General features: G+C 40.2%; 1 protein-coding gene and 1 long non-coding RNA gene across 6 annotated transcripts in view; one reads left to right on the top strand and one right to left on the bottom strand.

Moving 5' to 3' along the window:
- Positions 1-4325: 4325 nt before the first annotated feature.
- On the top strand, positions 4326-24923 carry LOC117348527 (PWWP domain-containing DNA repair factor 3A-like). 5 transcript variants are annotated; one of them, XM_033920753.1, is made up of 11 exons: positions 4326-4475; positions 8585-9451; positions 12642-12764; positions 13010-13080; positions 14160-14245; positions 15723-15783; positions 17971-18046; positions 19760-19810; positions 22511-22944; positions 23809-23897; positions 24445-24923. In XM_033920753.1, exons 2-11 carry the CDS (start codon positions 8704-8706, stop codon positions 24551-24553), a joined length of 1848 nt encoding a protein of 615 aa, XP_033776644.1. In that variant the 5' UTR covers positions 4326-4475; positions 8585-8703; the 3' UTR covers positions 24554-24923. The 5 variants fall into 5 exon arrangements, with proteins under 5 accessions (XP_033776644.1, XP_033776646.1, XP_033776645.1 ...); XM_033920755.1 differs by lacking the exon at positions 4326-4475 and adding an exon at positions 4478-4585; XM_033920754.1 differs by lacking the exon at positions 4326-4475 and adding an exon at positions 4711-5022.
- LOC117348531 overlaps positions 10625-26076 on the bottom strand; it is a 46985-nt gene continuing 31533 nt past the window's right edge. The window contains exon 3 of the long non-coding RNA XR_004537002.1: positions 10625-12827. This is a non-coding gene — a long non-coding RNA (uncharacterized LOC117348531). The remainder of the gene's footprint in view (positions 12828-26076) is intronic.

Genomic DNA, 26076 nt, shown 5'->3' with positions numbered 1-26076 from the left:
TTTCAACATTCCTTCCTACCATAACACAGATAACCCCATGCAAATGCAGGACCAAAAACTAAAAGTACTAATATTTACAAACAAACCCTAAGATGCAAGACTCTGCAAGCAGTACAACCCCAGAGGAAAAGAATCAAATGCATTTCTTCCTGGACAAACAGCAGATGTAAATCAATCACTAAATTCAAAAATAAAATCATTCCCCCTACCATTGTTTTCTCCCTCCCTCCATGCTGGGCCTTGCCTTCTGGCCTCCCCCCCTCCCCCGGTGTTATCGTCGGCTGGCTCCCTCTTCCTCAGTGCTGCAGTGCACAAAGCCATGGGCAGAGGCTCCTTGCGCGTCCCGTGCCTCATCTGAAAGCATTCCCTCTGACGTTGCAACGTCAGAGAGGCTTCCAGTTCAGGTGCAGGATGCTCGTAGGAGCCTCTGCTTTGTGCACTGCAGCACTGAGAAAGAGGAAGCTGGCACAAAGACAACGCCGCATCGATCGCACCATGGACTGGCAACTGAAGAGCACTGTCTGGGGCCTGATACACGTGCCGGCCCTGTGGACCGGCAGGAAATTTCTATGGACCGGCGGTTGAAGAACACTGATCTGGCTCGTATACAAAAGGGAAAACTGAAGAGGGCAACAGAGCTCTTGGTAGAAAGAAGAGATGTTGAAAACCTGAAGTGGATTCCTTTTGCATGGCTCGTGAACATGGGGAGAATAACAAATCCCTACTGTCCAGAATAATAAATCTATTGCACTAGAAAAACAATTAACTATTCGAGGCTTGTACAGATGGGATCAGTGTTTGCAGGGACAGGGCAGGGACCAAGCTCACTGGGATGGGGCCTGAGCTTGCAGAGGCAGGGCCAAACTTTGTCCTCGTGTACTATTTGGGTTTTTGCCAGGTACTTGTGACTTGACTTAGCCTCCGTGAAGACGGGGTACTGGGTTAGATGGACCACTGGTCTGACCCAGTTAGGCCATTCTTATGTGTAATTCTCTACTCTCTAATCCAAAAGGAAGACGATAAGTATTGCCATACTGGGACCCATCAAGCCCAATATCCTATTTCCAACAGTGGTCAACCCAGGTCCCAAATACCTAGCTAGAGACCAAGTAATAAAAGATTTTATGCTGCTTATCCTAAGAATAAGCAGTGGATTTCCCCAAGTCATCTCAATAATGGCTTATGGATTGTTCTTTTAGGAAATTATCCAAACCTTTTTTAAACCCTGCTAAGCGAACTGATTTCACCATATTCTCCAGCAACAAATTCCAGAGTTTAATTACACATTATGTGAAGAGATATTTTCTTCATTTTGTTTTAAATCTACTACTTAGTATCTTCATAATGCCGCTGTACAGATCCATGGTGAGACCTCATCTGGAGTATTGTGTTCAATTCTGGAGACTGCACTACCGGAAAGATGTGTTGAGAATTGAGTCGGTTCAGCGAATGGCTACCAGGATGGTCTTGGAGCTCAGGGAACTCACGTACGAAGAAAGGCTAAAAAAACTGCGGATGTACTCGCTGGAAGAACGAAGAGAGAGGGGAGACATGATTGAGACCTTTAAGTATATTACGGGACGTATAGAGGTCAAAGATGATATCTTCTGACTTACAGGGCCCTCGGTTACAAGAGGGCACTCGCTGAAAGTCAGAGGAGGGAAATTTCATGGTGATATCAGGAAGTACTTCTTCACCGAAAGGGTAGTCGATCATTGGAACGAGCTACCTCAGCAGGTGATTGAGGCCAACAACGTGTCAGATTTTAAGAGAAAATGGGATATTCACATGGGATCTCTAGGGGAATAAAAGTCGGGGAGTGGGTCATTGGTGTGGGCAGACTTGATGGGCTGAGGCCCTTTTCTGCCGTCAATTTCTATGTTTCATCGCATGCCACCTAGTCCTAGTATTTTTGAAAGAGTAAACAAGCGCCTCATATTCACCCCTTCCACTCCACTCAGTATTTTATAGATCTCTATCATATCACCCCTGAGACATCTCTTCTCCAGGCTGAAGCGACTTAGCCACTTTAGCTTTTCCTTATAGGGAAATTGTCCCATCCCTTTAATCATTTTCATCGTCCTTCTCTGTACCTTTTCTAATTCCACTGTATCTTTTTTTCTGATAAGACAACCCAAATTGCACATAGTATCTGAGGTGCAACCGCACCATGGAGCGATACAAGGGCATCATAATATTCTTATCTTTGTTTTTTTTATTTCTAGTTTCAAGTTTATTTAAAATCTGATGAATCACTTAATCGTAATACAAAGTGATGAACAAGTCTAAAAATTTAAACTAATACATTAACAAATACAAATAACAGATACAACACTTAACATAAACAGGACTAAGAAATACAATGTATAATAGTAAATGAGACAGGTAAGGGAGGGCTAAATAAAAATATCCTCAACAATGACACCTCAATCCTTCTGGGCAGTGACTCCCAACGTGGAACCTTGCATCACTACTATTTATCACTTCTATAGTGCTGAAAGGCATACACAGCGCTGTACATTTAATAGACAGTCCCTTCTTAACTTGGACAGACAACTTCATATATGATCACATAGCTTTAGTTTGGGTTCTTCTTTCCCACATGCATTACTTTGCACTTGCTCACATTAAATGCCATCTGGCCTTTTTGATGCCCAGTCTCACAAAGTCCTCTTGCAATTTTTCATATTCTCTTGCCCCTTTGGGGCATGCTCCTGCAGCCACGTGCTTGTAGCTGCAAGCCACAGAAGTAACATAATTTTAAAGATCTTTAGTTGACCCCCAATAGATGACTACATCCACTACAGATTCACATAACTTTGATAGTCATGTTAATAATACATGTGGAAAGCAATTTTATTACAATGTTTTTTAAATTGTCAACATACGCTCCTGTTATTTTTTAAATAATGATTTTTATTAGGTTTCATAGAAATAGGACAAAATGGTGCCAATAACAAATATTGAAACAAAATAAAAATAAAGGAAATAAAAAGAAAATGTTTGCATCAAACAAAGGTGAAAAGTAGAAAACTACCTGAAAATTTATTTAAGACATAAACAATAACCTAAAACTTAAAAAGATAAAATAGGTGTCTGATGATCTGAAGAAGATTCAGAAAGAAAGTAACCTAACAGTGAATGGACAGTTAGAGGACTTCCTTTCTGAATCTTCTTCATGTATTAGGTTAGTTTATTTTCTTCACACAGTTTTCTACTTTTCACATAACTGTTTTAAAAAAAGACAAATTGGATGTTGCGGATGGGCCATTAGGCTTTTATCTGTCACTGTTTCTCTGTTGTTGCGACTGGAAATAAAATTCTTCCTTTCGGCCACTTGGAAGATCGATTTCACAAAGCAGCCTTTGTGTGCGAGGCATGTTCTTACATGTGTCAAAGTATGTGCATATTCTGCCAACAAGAGTGTGCGTACGTTTGAGACAGCAGCCTGTAGGTGTCCCTGGGGATATATTTGGTTAGAGTGGTTGTGTAACCTTTCTCTGTACTTTTTTATTTCATAAATGATGCATGTATGCGTTTGAGAACACATGCACATCGTTATAACCGTTTTAAGGTGCAGATTGTGTGAGGACATGCGTGTACTGCTGGGGATTATTGCAGCAGCCTGTTCTTCTATAAAAGTAATTAAACATTATCTCCTCTTCTCCCTATAACAGTATAATAAGCTCCTCTAGAGCAGTGTTCTTCAACCTTTTGATACCTATGGACTGGTGGAAATAAAAGAATTATTTTGTGTACCCACAGTTAAAGAACACTGAGCTAAGTCGAGGGCCAGACCCCACCCATCTCCACCCCAGACCCCGCCCCCATAAGAATACCAATTGTAACACTATTTTTTCCATTCATTTTTCATATATATATATATATGTATAAGTATATACACACACAATATTATCTTATTAACACATAATGGTTAACCACAAAATTAAACTACACAAAGCTCACTGTAGATATGCTTCTGAACATTAATTCCTACCAGAACACAGATTATACAGACAGCAGAGGAAAATTCTCAAAATTGACTCAATTCAATCACTAAATTAAAAACTAAAACCATTCCCCCTACCTTTGTTGTCTCCCTCCCTCCATGCTGTGCCTTAACTTCTGGCCGTTTTACGCCGCCCCCGGGGTCACCTTTGGGCCGGCTCCCTCTTTCTTACTGACGCAGCGACCAAAAACGCGGGAAGTGGCTCCGCGCGCGGATCCTACGCCTGAACCGGAAGCTTTGCCTCTGAAGGCTTCCGGTTCAGGCGCGAGACGCGCTTAGGCGCCGCTGCCCGAGTCAATAAAAGGGAGCCGGCCCAAGACAGCACCACATCGTCGGAGCGGCGGCTCAAGAACACTGGCTCGGGCCCACGCACGCGCCGCCCCTGCGGTTGAAGAACAGCTTATAGAGGCGCTGAGCTTATGGATTCAAAGGCGGCAACATAAGGGCGCGCGTGCCAGGCCCGTTGGTAAGCTTGGGGCACCTGCAGCAATCTGCACGCGCGCGAGGCGCCTCGGGATGGGAGCGCCTCCTTCGGGGATTACCAAGGGCGGCTCCCGGACAAAGTCTGCACGTGCGGTGAGAGGCAAACTGGAGGGGGGGGGGAAAGAAGCCCAGCCCAGCCCAGCCCAGCCCAGCCCAGCCCAGCCCAGCCTCGCCCCCGAACGGCAACACTCCCCTCTCTCAATCCCAACCGGGAGAGGGGAGTGTCCGCCCCGCGCGCTGCCACTCCTCTTGCCGCGCGCTCCTTCCCTTCCTGGCTATTCCCGTCGAAGATAAGGAGGGGGGAGAGGGAGAAGCGGCGTTCACCTCCGCTACGCCACTGATCCCCCCCCCCCGCCCTACCTATAAGCTCGTCTTTGAGATCACCAGGAGCGGAAGCTGCCTGCAACTAACCCCCGGCCCTTGCCCTGTGACGTAACTTCCTGTGGGCCGGACCTGGCACTGCGGGAAGGTGGTCGTGTTATGGCGCTGAAGCTGAACTCGGGGAACCGGGGACGGTAGAGGTCGGCGATGTGAGTAGCTAAAACCCTCCGACTCGGGAGCAGGGCTTCGCTGTCTTTGCCCACCTCGGCCTGCACTTTCTCCTCTTCCAAACGAGGGTAGGAGGGAAAGTTCGCAGCCCAACCATGAAGGGAACTAGGTGGGTTGGGTTCAATCAGTGACGGGAAGCCAGGTGGTAAAAAAAAACCCAGAACCGAACTTCGCTTCCGCAAATTGGCACTTAACAAAATGTGATGAGGTTCTTTTCAGCTGCAGTTGCAAAATAATCTGGGAACACTTTTTTTTTCTGCAGACATTCTTGTGTGTATTTGTCCAAGCACCAGTTTTGGGTTCATATTTAATAGATATAGAATTTTGTGAACTTGATGCACTGAAACTAATGAACTTTGATACTTAAACTATGCAGATGCTTCAAACAGAGCTCAGTCTTTCAAAGTCTGTAGTCATGGCATTATGTAGCATGGAAAAGTGTCTTGTCCACAGTTTTACTAAATTAAATGCTTCTTCTCTTGTTAATATGCTAATTTTTAATTTTGTGTTGTTCCACTGATCACTTTTTTGAGTTTGTGTATGTATGTAACTGTAATTGTAACATTTCTTTAGCAGGGCTTTAGATTGTTCTCAGATGTCTTGATAAGTAGCAGCTTGTTGCATTCTGAAATGGGTGTCAATTGAAAAATGTTTTTATGAACTGTGGCTACTAATCCAATAAACTTCAGATTGTTGAATAACTGGGGGAAAAAAAAAAGAAAGTTGGTTGATTGGGTTGAGAACTTTTCAGCACCCTTGCTATAATGTCTTAGGCGAGCTTTCAGCCCTACTCCTAATTTGGGGAAGGCACTACCTACTTAAAACTTAGCTCTGTGTAATATTTCAGTACAATATATTTAGAACATTAAGGAAGAGCTAGATCTTATTTTTACAAAGCAAGTTTATTTACAAGGTTATGTAGGCCAGTGTTTCTCAACCTGCGGTTCATGTACCCCAGGGGATATGCGGCCTGGCTGCCAATTCCCGCCAAATCGGTGTCTGCCACCACTGCCTGGGATCGCCCGTTCCTGCCTGCCCGCTTGAGCCGCTTCCAATGATCTGGCTTCCAATGATCTCTCTTCGTTCTGCTGCTCCCAAAGCCGACACTCTCCTTCGATCTTCAGCAGCGCTCCTTGCACTGGGCGGTGCACACAGCGATTCAGGCGCTGCTTGTAAGTGGCTGGCTCAGAATCCTCTCCAACGTCAGAGTTGACATCAGAGGGAGGCTTGCAGGTCAGGCACGTGCAGCAGGTGGGTAGCTGCTTGCGCCATCCATTGCAGGGAGTGTTGCTGGGGGCTGAGGACCGAAGGAGCGGTGCAGTTTTACAGAGACACAGAGGAGATGCATAAGGGTGTAGGAGAGGCAGCTTATAGCACAGGAAATTATTTTCTTACATCCAAAAGTGAGGGGAATGGGAGTGAAATGTCAGGCTGTGATGGGGAGAAGGGGAAGATATGCTGGGCTATAGGGCTCCCTGGAGCTATTTTAAGCTAGGTATGGGAGGAGGGGATGAGAGGGGGAAATGCTGCACTAGAAGTGATGAGAGAGAGGAAGAAATGATGGGCCCAGAAATTGGGGGGTGGGGGTAGAGATGATGGGAGGGAAGGAAGAGGAAAGGAGAGAGATTGAAGTAGGAGTAAAGAACTGTTATGCCAGTGTATACCCTAGCAAAGGGAATGATCAATATATCAGAAGCTTGTGTAGTAAGAGAGTTTCATGAGAAAAAACTAAATGAATAAAGAGAAGTTTATAAGAAACCAAGACCTTGGCCGAGAATGGTTGTTTATAAAAATAAATAGAAGAAATGTCATTATAATTAGTACTATTATTATGGGGGTGGAGTCAGGGGCGGGGTATGGGCAGGTCAGGGGTGGAGCTTTGGCAGGGTACTCAGTTGGTATTTGTTAGGCTTAGGGGATTCTTGGCTTGAAAAGGTTGAGAAACACTGAAGTAGGCAATGCAATAACTTTAGTTACAATTTAGGGATCTTTAAACAAGGGAAATGTGCCACCAAATAAAATATTGTTAGAGGGAAGGGTATTGGAACTTGTATACTGCCTTTTGGTGGTTTTTACAACCATACTCAAAGCAGTTTACATTCAGGTACTTCAAGCATTTTCCTTATCTGTCCCAGTGGGTTCGCAATCTATCTAATGTACCTGGGGCTGTGGATGATTAAGTGACTTGGCCAGGGTCACAGGGAGCAGCATGGGGTTTGAACCCACAACCTCAGAGTCCTGAGGCTTAAGCTCTAACCACTACACCTCACACTCCTCTAGCAGAGAAGCAGAATGATTAATTAAGCTGGATTAAAAGTAACTCACCCTGGAAAAGGCCCCAAAGTTTTCTTTCTTTATGTTTAAGTATTTATATATCACTTATAGCCTAAGTGGTTTATATTCAGGCAATCAAGCATTTCTCCCCATCTGTCTCGGGGCTAGATGCTCTAAACACAATCACTAAGGCCATGCGAGTTGCTGTTGTCTGATTTTTTGGCCAATTATGGAACAGCAATGGATATTCTAACAAACTCCCTTGCAAATGATATGCATGTTGGTTTGCAGTAATCCCGTTTGGACCAGTTACCCTGAGAGCGACAGGACACTATGCAGAGCCAGTTTGGGGAAGCCCGAAAAGCAGAGCGGGCTGGGAAAGCCCCAAAGCAGCCTCCTGCTGCTCAGCTGTTGGGGCTTTTTTTCTTTTTTAATGACACAGATGTTGTGCGTATGTTACACACGCACAATATGTGCCCATTTAAAAACAAATAAAATAAAAAAATAGATATATTCATCATGGATATCTTGGAACCTTGGTTGGCTGTGGAGTCTCCAGTATAGGTTTGGAAAGTTCTGCTTTACCTGTGCCAGGGACAGCTAGGCTGTAAAAGCAAAGATGGGTGAGAATCCATTTAAAGATTTGGAAAAAGTGTAAAATATGTAATAATTATTAAACACTGAAGTACATCAGAAGACAGATGCTTTGATAGCATTAACCAGCTGCTGGATCTGGTATGGTAATGTCATAGCAGATTTTCTGGTTCATTGTGAAGTGTGCAGGTACCAAGCCCTTGGACAAATCACAAGTAGAAAACATTGCCACTAAATTAAGTACAATATGATTTGAATAAAGGCTAAAGATTCTTCTTTCTGACTGTTTTAAATAGCTTAGATCAGGGGTGTCCAACCTGCGGGCCCGGTCAAGGGCGATGCAGTGTTTTCCTCTGCTGCCCCTGGGTGTTTACCGTCTTGCCGGCTCCCTCCTCTATCTTGCAGCGTTTGTGCGGCCCCAGAAACATTTTTTTTTGGCCAGTGTGGCCCAGGGAAGCCAAAAGGTTGGACACCCCTGGCTTAGATTGTCAGAAAATAATAGCAGTATTAACATAATAGCTCTGGAAAGCTTTAAAAGTAGAATAGACGTGACTGTGAGAGATGTACAGTTTGGAGATGGATTAGAGAGGGCAAGCCAGTTGGCCTTAATAAAAAGGGGATGTTTGATCTCTTGTAGTGTTCTGTTTCCAACAGATGTCTCTTTTTGATTTGCAGAATCCAAGGACAAAAATAATCAAATTCAGCAATAGAAGAGGAGTAGATGTATCGCAATGCATTTTGAGTAGCAATGAACATTTTGAATCTTTGAATTGAGAAACATATCAGTTGCCAGGATGACTAAGCCTCGCACAGGCAAGATGAGTCGGTGTTCCCACCCATCAAATTTGCATGACAGTGAGCTACAAGAGAAGAGACAAAGGAGATCATGCAGACTGGCAGCCTATCGGATAGAAAACCAAGCAGCTAGTCCTATTTTGGTAAAAGGGAATGTTAATACCAACAGAAAACGAACAGGAGCATGCATCTCAAAGCACTTGCATGATAAGGTATCACCTTGCAAGGTAAGTGCACAGAAGGGAGGTCAGACTGTGCAGTCTCCGATAGAGGAAACTCCAGCATCTGTGAAAAGGGAAAGAAAATCTGGGGGTAAAGGGCATAGGGACTACCGCAATACAACACTCTCACCTGAGCAATCCTTAGAATATACAGCACAGAATATGACAGAGGAAATAATGCCAGTCTCTGAATTATGCTATTCTGTCACATCAACACCTATCGGGAAAAGATCTGGCACTATCAAGCAGCCAAATGCAAAATTGCTTGATTTCCTTCCAAGAAGAGGTACCTTGGAATTTAATTGTGACTTCAGGTCAGCAAACAGCTTGAGTTCACAGTCTTATACAGAAGACATTGTTGTGTCAAGAACTTCAAAATCTGTTAATCGGGTGGAGCCTTCTGACTGTGACTATCCCGAGAACATGAGTATGTCATCTGTTGAACTTCAGTGTGAGAGTGACATGGAGGGGAGAAGCCCCAAAAGAATTAAAACACCAAAGCTACCAGACTTGGAGGAGAAAGGAGGTAAAGCTGGACAGTAAGACCATTTGAAGTAATAAGATATGAGGCATGATAGTTGCCTTATATTTATGCAGATTAATTTTAAAAATGAGTTTAAACTGATGTGATTAGTTTTTGTTTTGGAGGAGAAAGGAGGTAAAGCTGGATAGTAAGACCATTTGAAGTAATAAGATATGAGGCATGATAGTTGCCTTATATTTATGCAGATTAATTTTAAAAATGAGTTTAAACTGATGTGATTAGTTTTTGTTTTGTAAATTTACCTTATATATGTTTTGTTACTAGAAAGACTTGACTGTAGTTTAAGGTACTGTATTTTTCGCTCCATAAGATGCACCCATCTTTAGAGGGGGAAGAACTAAGGAAAATTCAGAACCAAATGGTATGCCCTGTACCCTGCCCCCCCCCCTCTGGTGGTCTAGTGGTAGGCCAGAACAGGGTACAGGGCACATCTAATGGTAGGCAGCCCCAGGCCAGCCTGCCAGCCAGCACCCCCCCGTACCTTTTAAAATCTTGCCCACCCATCCCCTGATTCTGGGTCTGTCAGCTCTAGCCCATCCCCCTTGTTCGTGGGCCCAGCAGCTCCAGCTGGCTTACCTTCCTTCCTGCTATGGCCACCTACCTTGCAGCCTTCGCTCTGCCGGGCTCCTCCTTATTTCCCGGCTAGCGGTGCACAGATCAGCCGTGCAGACATCAGGAGCAAGCTTTACGCTGTCCTGCTCAGGCCCTCACTGATTTCCAAATGGCTGCCGTAAGTTCTCGTGAGTCCCGCGAGAACTTACATAGAAAATTTGATAGCCTTTAGGGAATGAATTTTTAACTATTGAATTAGTGAAAGTAGCCATATTACCTCAGGTATAATATGTGCCTGTTTATAATACACACCCCAAGTTTTAAATGTTCTTCTAATATAAAAATCTATTTACCCAGATATAATATATAGGTGGCATTCTGGATGTCCATGTAATGTGAGTGTGAGATTATAGCACTAGTACAGTAATTATTTACATAGTTTTCCAAACATTTAGAATGCCAGAGGAAACATGGAAAAACGCTGTTTAAAATCATTCTATTGTGCTTCTCATGTGCTAGGTTTATAAACAGATTTTGAAAGAATGCCATAAGTACCAGTATGTATTCATATGTTCATAATTTAAAAGTTTAATTAAAAACAGCAAAGCCTAGATTTATATATTAGTAATAAATGATGTAATTAATATTTATACATTTTAATTACCTATTCTTATTGATCATTTTACAAATACAAAATCATGACATCATGATGCAGATACAGCAGCCAAAAAAATAATTATCCATTTTGCTGAAGGAAATGGAAATAGGGAAGCTGGCTGCAAATTTGGTATGAATGAAGCAAACATTATGTTTATGGTGGAAAGATAAAAGGAAATCTAGAAAAATGCCTCTTCTCAAAACAGGCTGATTGCAGAAAAATGGCAGCATATTATAAGCTAAAAAAGGCACTGCTAAAATAGTTCACAGAGCACCAGCAACAGGGCAGCATCATTGATATTGAGTGCCCTTAGTACTGCTAAAGCTATGAGAAATATGAAAGAATTTAAGGCTTTGTATGGCTGGGCACAAAGATTTATGGGGTGTCATCATCTCTCTGTTCTGTATCGCCTGGTAGACTGGTATAGTTCCTTTACGGATGGGTATTATACCTCACTGCTACCTGCAGGTGGAGCCTGAGATCAAACTTGTATATCAGTATAGCTTCCCCTCTACTAATCCAGTCTTCCTCAGTCTCCGGTAGCAGGTGGTAAGGCTAATTTTGGCTCCCCTCTTAGCACTGTTGGAACTTTGTTTTTGGACTCCTGGTTCCGTTTTTATGCCGGATAGAGGTTGGACAGGTCCTGTTTGGGGATCCGCCCAACCTCAGGGGTGTTAAACCCGCCGGGTCTCATGCTGGGTCCCTACCCCCACCTACCTCCGCCGACAGCCTGGACCCCTGGTTGGTCAGCCCTCCAGCTTTGAGAGCCATGGAGTCTGTTATGTAAAAAAACCCCACCAAAATCCTGAGGTGTGCCGGTCTAAAGGGCCAAATTCCCTTTAAAACTGCCTTTTTACTGTATTTTCTCAACTAACAGCACTTTTTCTTGCAGCTAGGGCAGTTTTCAGCACAATGAGCACTTTTAAAGGGAAAAGGTGCTCATTGTGCTCCAGACACGAGGTTCTTGCAGCCGGCCTATGCAAGTGTTCAGGATCCTAACACATTCTCCCATGCTTTATGACATTGTCCCCTAATCCAGTCTTTCTGGACTGCTATTGTTTCATATTTGGGTACCCTGTGGGACGTTCCGGTGGTGGGTTTCCTGAGGGAGCATTATTTGGTAGCATTTGGCCTGTGGGGTTTATGGCACGAGGAAACGTCTTGTTTCAGAAGGCCTGCATGGTGGGCCATAAATGCATGATGCAATGTTGGGTGCAGGTGGATCCCCCCAGTTTTTGGCATTGGAGAAACCAATTCCATTGGGTACTTTTGTTTGAGGTCTGGGAGGTTCAAACATATCTGCCTGTTTTTGCAGATTTGGTTACCCCTGTCTCCAGTCTCTTTCTCCTAAAGCTCACAGTTTGATTCTCAATGATCTACGTTGAGTTCCTGTGGTATTTTTAATGTTTCCCATTTCCCGGGTACCGGAGTTACCTTGCATCCTTTTTGGAGGGGGGTGGGGGTTGGGTCCTGTTATACTTATATTGTTTGAAGGAATGATATTGTTTCCATTTTTTGCTGGAGTGGAGCTTTCAGAGTTGTGGCTCTACTTGAGACGGTTATTTAAACCTTATTGTGTATCTTGGTATGTTCTTTAGTGTTGTACAATTTCTTTTCTTCAATTAAAAACAGTTTGAACATAAATACAAGACCCTCTAGTAATATATTTCAAGTTAGCTTAGTATGACTGGATAAGAATTATGAATCTTTTTTTTAATTATTATTTATTTTTTTATAGGACATGAGCCATGTGCTGAGTTACTCAGTAGGGAAGCATTTGTTCCAGAAACTCTTGTTCTGATGAGACTTAAGTTGAATGCAAGAGAAAGATTTGCAGTTTATAGGCAATTTACAAATCCTTGTTAGCTTAAAAAATAAGACGGACAAGCTGTTGTGTAAAACGCTTTTTTAGAAGAGTGCGTTTGAATATTCCTGAAGAAAATGCTCTTACTTCATTGACAGAATTCGTGTCCTCTGATCTATCCTTGGAGTTTAGCTTGTCAGAAGCTCCCTCTTGTAGCAGCACCTGGATGGATGAAGATGAAGAGGAGGATGAAGAGCTTCCAAGTATTCTTCTGCAGCAAGGTGTGGAAAAAGCAATATGTCTTGGTGGCTCTGTCCTAATTCACACTTCAGGGCAGAAATGTCCTTTATAAGAAAATGGAAAGTAAGCAAAGTCCCTGAAATCAGTAGAAGGAAACAAGTGTTCTTAATTCTGTAAAAATATCTCCATCATTATTGACCATGAGAAGGAGAAATGGCTTATCTGCTATGGCATTACTTGGAAGTTGCACCCTGCTTGATACTTTACTGTTTTGTTTTGTCCTCAGGACCATTGTCCGTGGAACCTGGGACACTGGTATGGTGCAAATTCCAAAAGTATCCCTATTGGCCAGCTGTGGTAAGAATAGCAACCTCCATCCAGTCTATATTTGCAAAGTGGTATGTGCTAAATATCTTAATGTAGTACTGGTCATTCTTCATTTGCTTGTCACTCCAAAGAAATCTTGGGATCCACTACAAAATGAATACCTTCAGTGCTTTACTATCTGTAGTTTAGAAACCCCTAAGCATAGCTACACAGAGCTTTTAAAGTAATAAGCTTCAGTCTTTTGAATATTGGTTAAAAGTCCAGCTTTATATTTGCCTCCATTTGGAGATGTACATGTGCCCTTTTAAGTAAAGGCCTCAGGCTGTAAGAACAAGATGATTAGTTTTTCTTCCCATACTGGGAATACTGTTTCAAGCACAACACAACTTCAGAGGACATGATATATAAACATGCCTGGAGAAAGACTAAGGGTTCCTTTTACTAAACCACAGAAGAGCTTCTTACCATGGCCATTGAGACAAATGCGCCAATGCTCATTCAATTCCTATGAGCGTTGGAGCATTTACCTCATCGGCCCATGGTAAGAAGCTCTTCTGCGCTTTAGTAAAATCCAGCATTAATGACTATGAGAGCTTTACTTATACCAGCCAGCAATAAAGCTGTTCCTTAGTGTTATAAAGTCTATAGGTAGAATCCTGGAGCTGTGCACCTTTGTAAAAAATTTGGGATTCAAATCCACAGAATTTAGAGAGAGAGAAATATAAGATATTGCACCTGCCTTTTTAAATATGTAATAAAAAGGTACTAATATTGACAAACCACAGGAGGATTTCTAACAAAATATAGTATCTGAAAAAAGTGTTTTCAAATGCAGTTTTTTTCAGCCACTAAAAACTCTTGACTGGAAAATGCAGCATCTGATGTGGTCATGTTTCACCTGGGAAGGCTGCATCAGGGATCACCATGTATTTCCAAGTGGTGCTTTAGTGACTGGATCTTGTAATTGTCTATTGGAACCAAAACTGGAGAGGAACGCAATGCCACATAGCATTATTGATAGCACATACCACCAAGAGAAGCGGAACAGCTTTGCTGATAGTGTGCGTGAGACGTCTCTGTTCTGGTGCTTATTCAATTTTTCTATACAGGTGAAAAATGTCATGCGAAAAAAGAAAAAAGCAAGTATTGTGTTCGTTGAAGAGAGTTTGTCTGATCCCACAAACAAAAATAAAAGGTAAAAATATAGCCATGAAGAGAAATGTTTGCTGCTTGAATGCTCTGTTTGGTAAGTTGGAGCAGTAGGTTATAGTGCATCTGGAAGAATCTTTTGGCAGCTTATTGAAACTTTTTTTCTGTCTGGTCTATTTTATGCTTTGAGCAGCTTGCAAAAGTACAATAAATTTAAAGGGGTTTTTCCCCCAAAAATATAGCAAACCAAATCACCAATAGTGCTAAGTATAAGGTACTGTGAAATTGACACTTTTTAAAGCAAAAAATAAAAAACTTTTATTAATCTTTAATTTTCAAATCAGTAAAAAATGCAGAACACCATTAACCATTACAGTAAGCACTTAAGAACATAAGCATTGCTTCTGTCGGGTCAGACCAAGGGTCCATCGTGCCCAGCAGTCCGCTCCTGCGGCAGCCCCCCAGGTCCAAGACCTGTACGTGATCCTTTACCTAAAACTTTTATTCCCTAATCATTTTATATTCTGTATAGTAACCCTCTATCTATGTCCTTTAATCAATAAAATTACATAAAGAATAAACCCCCCCCTTATTACAGGATCACAGATAGGTATTAAAGAATATTTTAAATAGAAAATTATTACTTTTCTTTTAGATGACTGATATAGGTGTCCTGCTGAGTCGATTACTTCCAAAATGTTTTATGTGTCTCAAATAAATCCTCATAATTATTCCAAAATTCTCAAAAAAAAAATAGTGAAAATCAAGTGCTTATAAAGAAAGAATAAAACAGCCTATTCGACTCGGGCCACGTTTCAAATCTCTACTTCAGGAGGAATGAAAACTGCTCTCTCTTTCATTTCAATGCCACCAAGCATTAAATGTAACAAAAAATATATATATAAAAATCAAACTGTTGATCAAGTAATATTCTATAATCATAACTAAACAAATGCCCTAAAGGCGGCTCATCATTCAGCTTCACAGGGAAGATAGTAACCGGCAAAAACGCCAATCAGGTTGCAAATTGAGCCAGTCTCTTGACTGCTTAGAAATGTCATTCTGATGTAATGACAATGTGCACAAGCAATTCATGTAATTGGCCACTCAATCTCATTGTTAAAATTAAACGGAACTATAGTATTCCAAAGTAAAATAAATTTCTGCTCCTTTTAAATAAGGTTATGTATGTAATTTCCACCATTATGTTAATGAGTTGATAAATAGTATAAACAGCTAAACAATAAATTAACATAAAATTACTGGTCAGGCTTATATATATATATATAACAGCTGCAAGGAGCAATTGCTCATAAGAATCCTCCTATGAATAAGATAGTTTTAATTTTTTCTATGCAAGAATGAAATGTTTACAGCATATTTTCCCCATTAATCTGAGCAAACCGGCGATATCACAGAGCAGTTTGATGACAAACTGAATGCAGATTATATATATATAAATCATAGAACTGGTGCAGAAACGATACTAAGAGCATGTAATTTTTTTTTTCTTGGTCTTAAAGTTTGTCTGTAGGTCTTCGAACACTGAAGCATTTTGATTGTGAAGAAAAACGAAAGTTAATGGTAAGCCTAACAATATACTGAAACTTTGCTTTCTCTTGCCAAGATGACATTAATATATAGTGACCATTAAGACTGGTATGGTAACGCTGTCACAGACAGAACACTAATGGCCACTGTCTGTTCATATACTTTGTGCTGATGGATTTTTATTCTGAAATAAGAACATAAGAATAGCCTTACTGGATCAGACCAATGGTCCATCAAGCCCAGTAGCCCGTTCCCACGTTGGCCAATCTATGTCCCTAGTACCTGGCCAAAACCCAAACAGTAGCCACGAATTATGCTCGCAAACCAAGGTTTTACTGTACTTCCTTTCTCTTAACAAACAAAACGTAAGTCACTGACCTCATTCAGGATTGCCCTCCCTCTCTTTCACAATGGGTCCAGATCAAGGATTTGGACTCTCCTATGGGACATCAGTTTTTTGGGGGTTTTTTTAAATTCTTTATTCAATTTACATCTTACATTTGAACTTATACAATATCACTTGATTCTCTATCAATTTAACTTAAATTATAGTATTTAAACCCTCCCTACATATGTAGTTGCATATATCATATAATATATTATATAATCTGTCATATTAATCTAATCATTTAATTTCAAATCAGAAATCTCACCCCCCCATACTTAGCAATTATACCTATTAGGGAAAAATGATAATCCAATAATTACTCATTACAATATTCTATTAATGGCCTCCAAACCTCCTGAAAGTTATTAAAATTTCCTTTCTGCAAGGCTAACATTCTTTCCATCTTGTACATATGACATAATGAATTCCACCAAAAACTATAATTTAATCTATTCCAATTTTTCCAATTAAATGTAATCTGTTGAAAGGTAACTCCTGTCATAATAAGTAATAGCTTATTATTCTTTGCAGAAATTTGACATTTCTTCCTCATTGACATTCCAAATAATATAGTATCATAGGATAGAGCCAAAGGATTTTCCAACAAATAATTTATTTGACCCCCAAATCGATCTCCAAAAAGCCAAAATGAACAGACAATAGAACAATAAATGATCTAAGGTCCCCGCTTTGAGATGATAATGCCAACATCTATTAGACTTAGAGCTATCTAATTTTTGTAAACGAACAGGGGTCCAGAAAGCTCGGTGCAACAGAAAAAAAACCAGTTCGTCTCATAGATGCCGACATTGTACAACTCATCCTCCAAGAACTTGGTGTGCTTTTTGGGACTCTTTGACCCCGAGGGAGCAGAGTTGTCTTTTGAACATGTAGCCTATATCTACAGTTCCCCTTCGTTTATTATTCAATGTGTTGAATTGGTTGGAGGGGGGGGGGAGATTCAAATCATAAATCAAATTTATGTATTGAATTTTCTTTGATTAATGTATTGACCATTTCTACTTTTCAATAAAAAGATTATACCATAATATAAAGAGAGCTAAATATATATCAAAGATGTCTGGAGAATTATTTTTGTATATAGTTTGATGCTAGAAATATTTTCTCTGGAGTGTTATGACTTTACGGTATAATCTCATAACGTACTTCAATGGACCTGGAAAAATGGTCCGTTATATCCAGAGTTGCATTTTTTTAAAACTTTATTTAGGGCAACTTGAAACAACGTACAATCGATGAACAACAGTCACTGCACAAGCATATCAGCAACATCGAGAACAAAACTCAGCAAAACATTGGTATGGCACGAAATGATTGCAAACCAGAACACTGTACTGCAGGGGTGTCAAAGTCCCTCCTCGAGGGCCGCAATCCAGTCGGGTTTTCAGGATTTCCCCAATGAATATGCATGAAATCTATTTGCATGCACAGCTTTCTTTGTATGCTAATAGATCTCATACATATTCTCATACATTTTTTAAAAGACCCAAAAATGTTCCCCTTCCTAACGGCTGTGGAGTTGATAGGAGGTACACCAAATCTTTGACTCGGATTCCTCTTTTTTTCTACTGTCCAACTCTGACTCCTACTGATATTAAGCTTTAAATTTTTTATTCTGTTTATAAAGTACTAGTAAATATATTTACCAGTATTTTAAGAGCAAGACGCATCCATCCATCCATCTATCTAAGCTGGAGTTGAGTCAGTACATTTTTACCGATTCCGACACCACAGCCTTGCTTCCTAATTGTTTCATACTGTTGGTAGATAAAGGTCTGTTAATGTCCCTCAGTTGTGACTTTTGTGTATAGGATAAAGCCAAGGAAGACTATAGCAAGGCCATTGACTGGTGCATCGCCCTTATCCAGGACTACAGGATTCGAATTGGTAAGGAAAAAGGCTAATACTTTCATTGAAGGCATTGACCAGCTAATTTTTTTGGCTTTAATGATAAACTGACTTCTAATTTTTCTGGTCAGTAGAGAGAACTAGAGTTTAATAATTGCTTTAAATATAGCAGCTATGTCATTTTATGTAATGTGTACAAATAAAAGTTAACAGTTTTGTCTACTTCCATTAACAAATGTTTGATAATTCAGTAAAAGGTTTCATCTGCAACTCTGGATCTTTATTTCTAAATTTGTTTGTAAAATTTGAAAATAAAAAATAATATGGAAAAAAAAAAGAAAAAGTAATGAAATGTCCTGTTACTATTGTTTTGAGGTACAATTCAAAAATGAGTTGGAAAGAAGATGATTTATATATCCATAAATCATCACAGAAAGAAAAGGAAGGTGAACAAAGCTATTCTGCTCAATTAAGCACAAGAAGATACATGTCGAGTCACTATAGACCATGACTGAAGATCCAAAACAAAAGAAATAGAAAAATCACACAAACAAAAGATAAAGAAGGGAGCCTTGTGCCCCATCAGGCACCAAGAGCTTTATGAGTAACACTGAGTTTGGAAAGATTTTATTAAACACACATTTTGGAGACATGGTGGAGTACAAAAACTGAGAAAGATTAGTTGTCTAGTAACAGAGCATGCATTTATTTTGTTTGATTCAATTCCCTCTTTAACATATAGTACAAACCCCCTCCAATTTGATCTACTCCATCATTGTGATATAATTTCTACCCTGGTAACACAGCATACCGTTGATTATCTTCTTTCCAACAGATCTCAGAGATGCCTGTTATGCCTTAGTACAATATATTCTAACTCCCCCACTTGTTTCTTAGGCTTCTGGCATTTGCATACAGACATTACAAACAATGTTAGTCATCCCTATTTACAACTTGCTCAGTAGTTGACATGGATAATTTGCAATCTTTAAAATCTATCTGCTCTGTATTTAAGAACACTTGGTCAACTATGGTCTCTATTGTAACCTTGCTAACGGGATGATTCATCTTCCCTGTTTTGGTGATATCTTTTAAAGATACCTTGTTCCAAACCAAACACTTTTTGAGCGGCTGTTGGCCTTCCCCCAGTTTCTAGTTTAAAAACTGCTCTCTCTCTCTCTCTCCTTTTTAAATGTCGATGCCAGCAGCCTGGTTCCACTCTGGTTAAGGTGGAACCTGTCTTTGCGGACTAGGCTCTCCCTTCCCCAGAATGTTGCCCAGTTGCTGAGAGCCTTAGATGCTGGGCTTATTCTAACAAACTGGCCAATTGTGTTGTGGGAAGGTGAAGGTTGAAAAGTCAGATAACAGTTTTTTGTATTGGTGAATGGGGTTGGGTGTTTTTTGTTTTGGGGGATTTTTTTTTTTTTGGGGGGGGTTTCTCTCTATCTGGGTATAAGGAAAGTTAAACAGAACAAAAGCTTTGGCCAGTGTAATTTTGGGCTCCAGCTGGCCATTTTGATAAACCTAAGTTTTTTTTTAGCATGTATGCTCAACTACTGTACAGTATATATAATTATTTTAATAACCTAATAATCTTGTACAATCTGCCATGTGAAGTAAATGTTACATATGAAGGAGATTGTCATCCTCAAAGTTTAACGTGTATTTGTTGCAAATTAGGCTGAGGGTAGGAACTAAAGTAAACAGACATGAATGAGTAACTTTTTGTCTGTTAACGTCTTTGTTTTGCAGGTTGTGGTTCTTTTGTGGGATCATTTGAAGACTATTGTACTGCAGATATCAGTATGTATAATTTCTGTACTATGTATTTTAAAAAAATGTCCAGTACTGAAAGGTGAAAGTAAGTGGCTGAAAGAGAAGGAGAGTGAGTGATGTGCCAAACTTTCACAGTAACTTTGGGTTGATGTTATGGTCTATGCAGAGCATGGTTTTCAAGCAATCGGGCACTTACTAGGGATATGGGTCATGCATTTGATATACTGCCTTTTTTGTGGTTCAGCCAAAATAAGAACATAAGAATAGCCTTACTGGGTCCATCTAGCCCTGTATCCCATCTTCATGGTAGCCAATCCAAGTCACCAAGCACCTTGCATAAAACAAATAGTAGCAACATTTCATGCTATCAATCCAGGGCAAGTAGTGGCTTCCCTCATGCCTGTCTCAATCTTTCTTTAAAACTAGCTATGTTAACCACTCTTACCACAACCTCTGGCAGTGCGTTCCAGAGCTTAATTGTTCTCCGAGTGAAAAAATATTTCATCCTATTGCTTTTAAAAGTATTTCATTGTAACTTCATCAAGTGTCCCCCCTACTCATAAATATATTATTAGTGGAAAACCAAGAATCCCCCTCCCCACCCCAAATCCACATGAGTATTAAAATTGGGAAAAGTGTAAATTATTCATTATAATACTTTAATAATGGTCTCCACATATCCTTAAATTTATTATAGTAACCTTTTTGAACTGCCAACGCTCTTTCTATTTTATACATGTGACAAACTGAATTCCACCAGAAACAATAATTCAGTCTTTTACAATCCTTCCAATTATATGTTATTTGTTGGATGGCAACTCCTGTCAATATCATCAAAAGCTTGTTATTATTAGCAGATATTTGACATTTAGTTCTCATAGACATCCCAAATAGACTGCCAAAAAGCCTTAATGAATGGACAATAAAACAATAAATGATCTAAAGTTCCAGCTTCGAGATGACAATGCCAACATCTATTAGACTTGGAGCAATCCAATTTTTGTAAACGAACAGGGGTCCAGAGTGCTCTATGTAACGAAAAGAACCAAGTTTGTCTCATAGATGCTGACACTGTATATCTCGTTCTCCAAGACCAAATTCGTGTCCATTGAGACGAAGAAATATGATGCTTAATTTCAATGCTCCAAATGTCTCTAAGACCAGACTTTGTTTTTTTATTAATAAATCCAGATATCAAATTATACCACTGTGCAACCTGGTGTCCCAAGAAATCCGCCTGAAAGCATAAAAACTCCAGACTATACTGCTTATTAAGATTTTTCCATTCAGGGAGCCCCTCCTGAATAGCTGTAACCATTTAAAACTTTGTGATTTGTTAAGACCATATTTATGTTGCAACTGTGAAAAATCAAGCAGTTTACCATTTAAAATAACATCATCTAAGGTCCGTATACCTGCAATAATCCAATGCTTCCAAACGATTTTAAATCCGCCAATTTGAATCTTGGTGTTTAGCCATAAAGATTGATTTGTTGATTTGTGTATTGGGATTGGAGTTAAATTGCTGACATAACGCAATGTTTTCCATGTATCCATCAAAATTCTGTTCTCTTTATATTTTCTAGGCATCATGACACTAAGAACATGAGATAAATTTATAGGAAACATGAGTCACCATTCTAAATACAACCAATCTGGGATATTTTCCATGAGCTCTGGGAGAACCCAATACATACCCTGGTGTAAAATATAGGCTTGATGATACCTACAAAAGTTAGGAAAATTTACCCCCCCTCCGCAATTAAAGAACATTAAAGAAACAGTCCTCAAAATAAAGTACTATAGCTTAAATAGAAAAGATAGCAGGTTTACACTTTCATTCTTCATCTGACCCACTGTTCCCTCTCCACCACCATATCCAACATTTCTCCCTTTCATCTCTCTTCACCATGCATCTGTACTTCATGCCTCTCCTACTACCATGTCCAATATTTCCCCCCTTTCCCTTATGTGATCGATGCCATCAGAGCTCTCATGGTTGAAATAATATCTTTTCCACCCTCTCTGAGTCTACTAAAAGTCCATGGTGTACTAAGGCCTGTCCAGAAAAGGGGAAGTCGTGAGGCGAAGGATGTCGAACACTCGGCGATGGGTTATTCCAAAGTGTACTTTATTGGAGCTGTTCGGTCATCTTATAAATGCTTGTGTGGACACAAACAGAAAATGTGTGAATCAAATGTGGCTGGGGCAAGCTTGTGACTCGGAAGCTGGCCGTAACAACGTTTGATTCACACATTTTTTTGTTTGTGTCCACACAAGTATTTATAAGACGACGGAGCAGCTATTATAGACTCTTGACAAAGGCAGGATTGACGAAACACTGCCAGTGTCAAATCCACTTGTTTGATACAGTGCTGTTCCAATTTATTATTAAAAATTTGATGAAACGCTAATCAAAATTTCTAAGCGTTTTACAGTAAAGATTTAAAAAGGGGTTCTCCAATAAAGTACACTTTGGAATAACCCATTGCTGAATGTTTGACATTCTTTGCCTCATGACTTCCCCCTTTTCTAGATTTGCCGTTGTTGAGATCTATACCTGGCTCTCTTTTTGAGCGTACTAAGGCCTGACCAGTCTCTCAGATCCACCGCACTGTGGTACGAGCCATTCGGCTGAGCTCCTTTTTTTCATGCAAGTTTAAACAAATAACTAGTATCAATTGAAATGTTTTTTTTTCAAGTTACATTTTTGGGTTGTGTTTCCAGGTTACCCTGTTAGGAAGGAAATTCATCAAGGTTCCTTAATGGTATTTCCAGTCATCGAAACAGAAATGGAAGAAGAATTGCAGCCTGAGACCAGTCCTGCCACGCAGCAGCTCTCCAAGAAAATGCTTCCTGATCGAACCAAAGCTGCCAGAGACAAGGCTAATGAAAAGCTGGTAGACTATATTACGAAGAACAAGAAAGTGGAGAAGCATCTTTTGGCCATAATGAAAGGCAAAAAGAAATCACGTTGGCTTCAAGATTTCCTCAACTCAAGCCAATCCCTGAACTGCATTGAGACCTATCTGGAGGATGAAGAGCAGTGCGAGATGGTATTGACTTATTTGAAGAGTGTTTGTGATCAAATGGACAGCAGTCTGGAGACAATAAAAAATGGAGACCAAATCCGCTTTATCCTTGATGTTCTTCTGCCTGAGGTATATTTGGGAGTTGTCTTGGGAAGGGTGCCTTGACTTGGTAGCAAGCGTTGATGTAAAGTTATACTTGCAAGCCTGGAAACTGTATGGGAATTGGGATGTGGATAACATAACGGGCATAGACAGAGACCATTTGAGTAATGCACTCACTCTGCCCAGTGGTCCCTGCAATGCTGTTCTGTTCTAGCTAAGGTCATTGCCTTTTTGCACAGGAGGCCAGGAATGTCAATCTACCATCTTTCAGCACACAAATTTTCACTGCCTACAGGAGGTCACATAATTCTTGCTGTTAATTGGGCAATATAGAGAAGGCAAGCTGCAACTTCCCCACAGTTAACGCTTATGAGTATATCACACCATTCCGCCAGTTTTAACCGCGTTTCTCTTAGAGCTTGATGTGTTCCTGCTGTCATGCAACTGGCTTTCTTGTGGCCCTTGCCATGACACCCTCCCATCCTTGCCACCAGAATCGGCTTGATTTCTTTCATGGCTATCACCTCTGCCCGTTGCTGTTCAAGGCACTGACCACCACTCTCGCCAAGTCTTTCATCTTGGCATCCCTTCAACTTAAATAGTAAATGAGAGCAGAAGAAAATCTGACTGCCGTGTTATGGTTTTGGCTGTTTCATTTGCAGCATTTTAGCTGCGAAACTCTTCACTGTAAACTGGGATTGGACCAATATTTTATGAACCATTTTGAAGATAAAACTATAACAAATTGTACAGTCAGACTACAAATACTACTTTTAGTGTATGGTTGTTGGCTGGCAGCTGCATGTGTAATAGTATTTGTGGTTGTGATGAGCAAGGTGCTTTTTAAGAATACAGGAACCCATTTTGTTTTTGTTTTCTGTTTATTTTAAGGCTGTTATTTGTGCAATCTCTGCTGTGGATAAAATTTCTTATGAGAGGGCAGAAGAGAAATACATGAAAGGACCTTCTGTCAGCAAGAGGTAGTATGATGCCTTATGGTAAACGGTTGTAAAGGGAGGGGGTGGGGGTCCTTGTTCAGAAGCTGCAGGCAGAGGAAGGAAATAAAGCTTTGTTAAAATTCCTAGTACTCTCCCAAGCACATAGCTCTCTCTTCTGAATTATGCATCAAGCAGGATTTTTAAATAAACAAGACGTTTTGGCTCAAAATAACAACCCCCCCCCCCCCCCGGTTCAAAGGGGTGGTTTAAAGAATCACTCAGAGTCCTTAAGTGTTCTTACTGCAGGCTTGAATAGCTACCCCATACCTAAAGTCATATTTTGTGAAACTGGTGGTCTTGTGGCCTTATAAAGTAGCACAGGCTGAATGTTCAGAGCTTTGTCCTTAGCTGTCAAAGGGTAGCAGATAGAGAGGCAGTCCCAACACAGGAAGTCCAATGGGATTTGTCTCTTACTTCTGTAAAATTCCCTTGGAATCCCAGTTTGTGCCTTCAGATTGTCCTTTTAAGTATATTGCACATGGGATAAATGCTATGACTTGATCAAACGTAATATTTGCATCTTTTCCAGGGAAAAAGAAATATTTGAGAAGAGCATTTTAGAAGAAAAGAAATTATGTGAGATCTTGAAGATGAAAGCAGACACTGGAGGAATAAAAGATGAACACAAAGTGGTTTGAATGTAAAGAGAGCCAAAAGTGACTTGTTTTCTCTGTAGGCAATATGTAGCCTCATTTGTTCATGGGACTTTAGAGGGCTTCTTCCTCTTATTTTGCTGTTTGATTTTCTTTTTAATATTTTCTTGTTACCTGAGTTGGACTGTGTTTGGAGGAGTATGTGTGTATATCTCCACTGAATCAGAAATGCAGCAGCAATTGTATTATCCCTACCCCCCCCCCTCAAAAAGCAGCATCTTGCTGCTTTCCATATGACCATCATGTGCTGCCTCTAGAATTTTCTTCTGTTGAACCAGGTGCCTTTGGCCAGATTCTGTCAACTGCTGCTTTTGCTGCTCTGTGTGCCTTGTGTAATAGAGCTGCTGAACTCTGATTCTGGCTGCCTTTTTCAATTAGACACAAACTACCTATACCCCCATTGTCTGAAATAAGCTCTTAGAAACACATCATGATGTATCTTTGTATAGAATATTTTAATGTGTATAGATACCAACAAATCCTTTACTTCTTATTATTCCCCCAAATACTTAATTGGAACAAAGTACGTTTTAAAATCTACAGCATACCCTGGGGCCAAGTGACCTCATTTGTTCTGAATTTTCGTTAGTGTTTCTCCACCGACAAGCATAGGGATGCAGACGCACATTCTATGGCTGCATTCATCCTGCTGTCTATAGAGAACCCCCATTGCAGGTAAGCAACTTCATTTTCATTCCTTTGTTCTTCTGAATGTACATTTTTCTTGCTGCTATATGCAGATCATTTCTCATTTAAGCATTACTTAAAATTGAATGTACGCTTAGGATGAGAGAAAAATATTGCTTTGTTTGAATCTGCCTTATGCACTGTAGACTTGACCCAACTCCCACTTTATTCTGAACCATCTGCAGAGCAATTTACAGACTATGTTTGGGGAGGAGAAACGTCAGACTCTTCCTCTGAATGTCACAGAATCATTTTACTTCATTCATAACGTTCTGGAGAAGATTGAGCCTTGAAACACAATTCTTGTGATGAGCAAGCAAAATGGTATTGTAGTGCCTGAGTTTTCCAGAACATACAAGTCTCTTGTTCCGATGCGATTGTTGACCTCCAAAAAGGAAGTCCCATAAGTGTTCAGTAGAAATTGATTAACATCAGTTGCAGACAGCAGAAATGTAGTGTGAAAGTATTAACCATAAGACCTTGAACTAGAGAATAGAAAGTGTTGAAATAGATTACAAATTCAATGTATTGGTTCTGCTAATTTGGTTTTTAATAATCTTATAAACTATTGTTGTTTAGTTCCTCTTTTTTTTTTAAGTTCCTTAGAGGTCTTACACAGCTAAGAAGGTGAGACGGAGTGGCCTGGTAGTTGTGGGACCCTACTTTTTTCTGTTGGTGCTAGGTAAGATTTAGTGTAGCTTGGTTTAGGACTTTTTCTTGTATTGGATGAAGTCTACCTAATTTGTGGATAAATGATCTATATGTTTCTGTATATGTATTAGTCCTTAAAAACAACTTTTAATATTTCACAGAAAATATGT

Source organism: Geotrypetes seraphini, chromosome 14, assembly GCF_902459505.1.
Source record: "Geotrypetes seraphini chromosome 14, aGeoSer1.1, whole genome shotgun sequence".
Taxonomy (NCBI): domain Eukaryota; kingdom Metazoa; phylum Chordata; class Amphibia; order Gymnophiona; family Dermophiidae; genus Geotrypetes; species Geotrypetes seraphini.
The sequence above is the reverse complement of the archived record's forward strand: the minus strand, read 5'-3'. Positions and strand labels throughout refer to the sequence as shown.

Excerpts from the sequence above, each read along its gene's own strand:
- LOC117348527 (XM_033920753.1), top strand. The coding sequence starts at position 8,704 with ATGACTAAGCCTCGCACAGGCAAGATGAGTCGGTGTTCCCACCCATCA. Across the intron at positions 12,765-13,009 it reads AAGTATTCTTCTGCAGCAAG|GACCATTGTCCGTGGAACCT; the intron begins GTGTGGAAAAAG and ends TTTTGTCCTCAG. Across the intron at positions 23,898-24,444 it reads GGACCTTCTGTCAGCAAGAG|GGAAAAAGAAATATTTGAGA; the intron begins GTAGTATGATGC and ends CATCTTTTCCAG.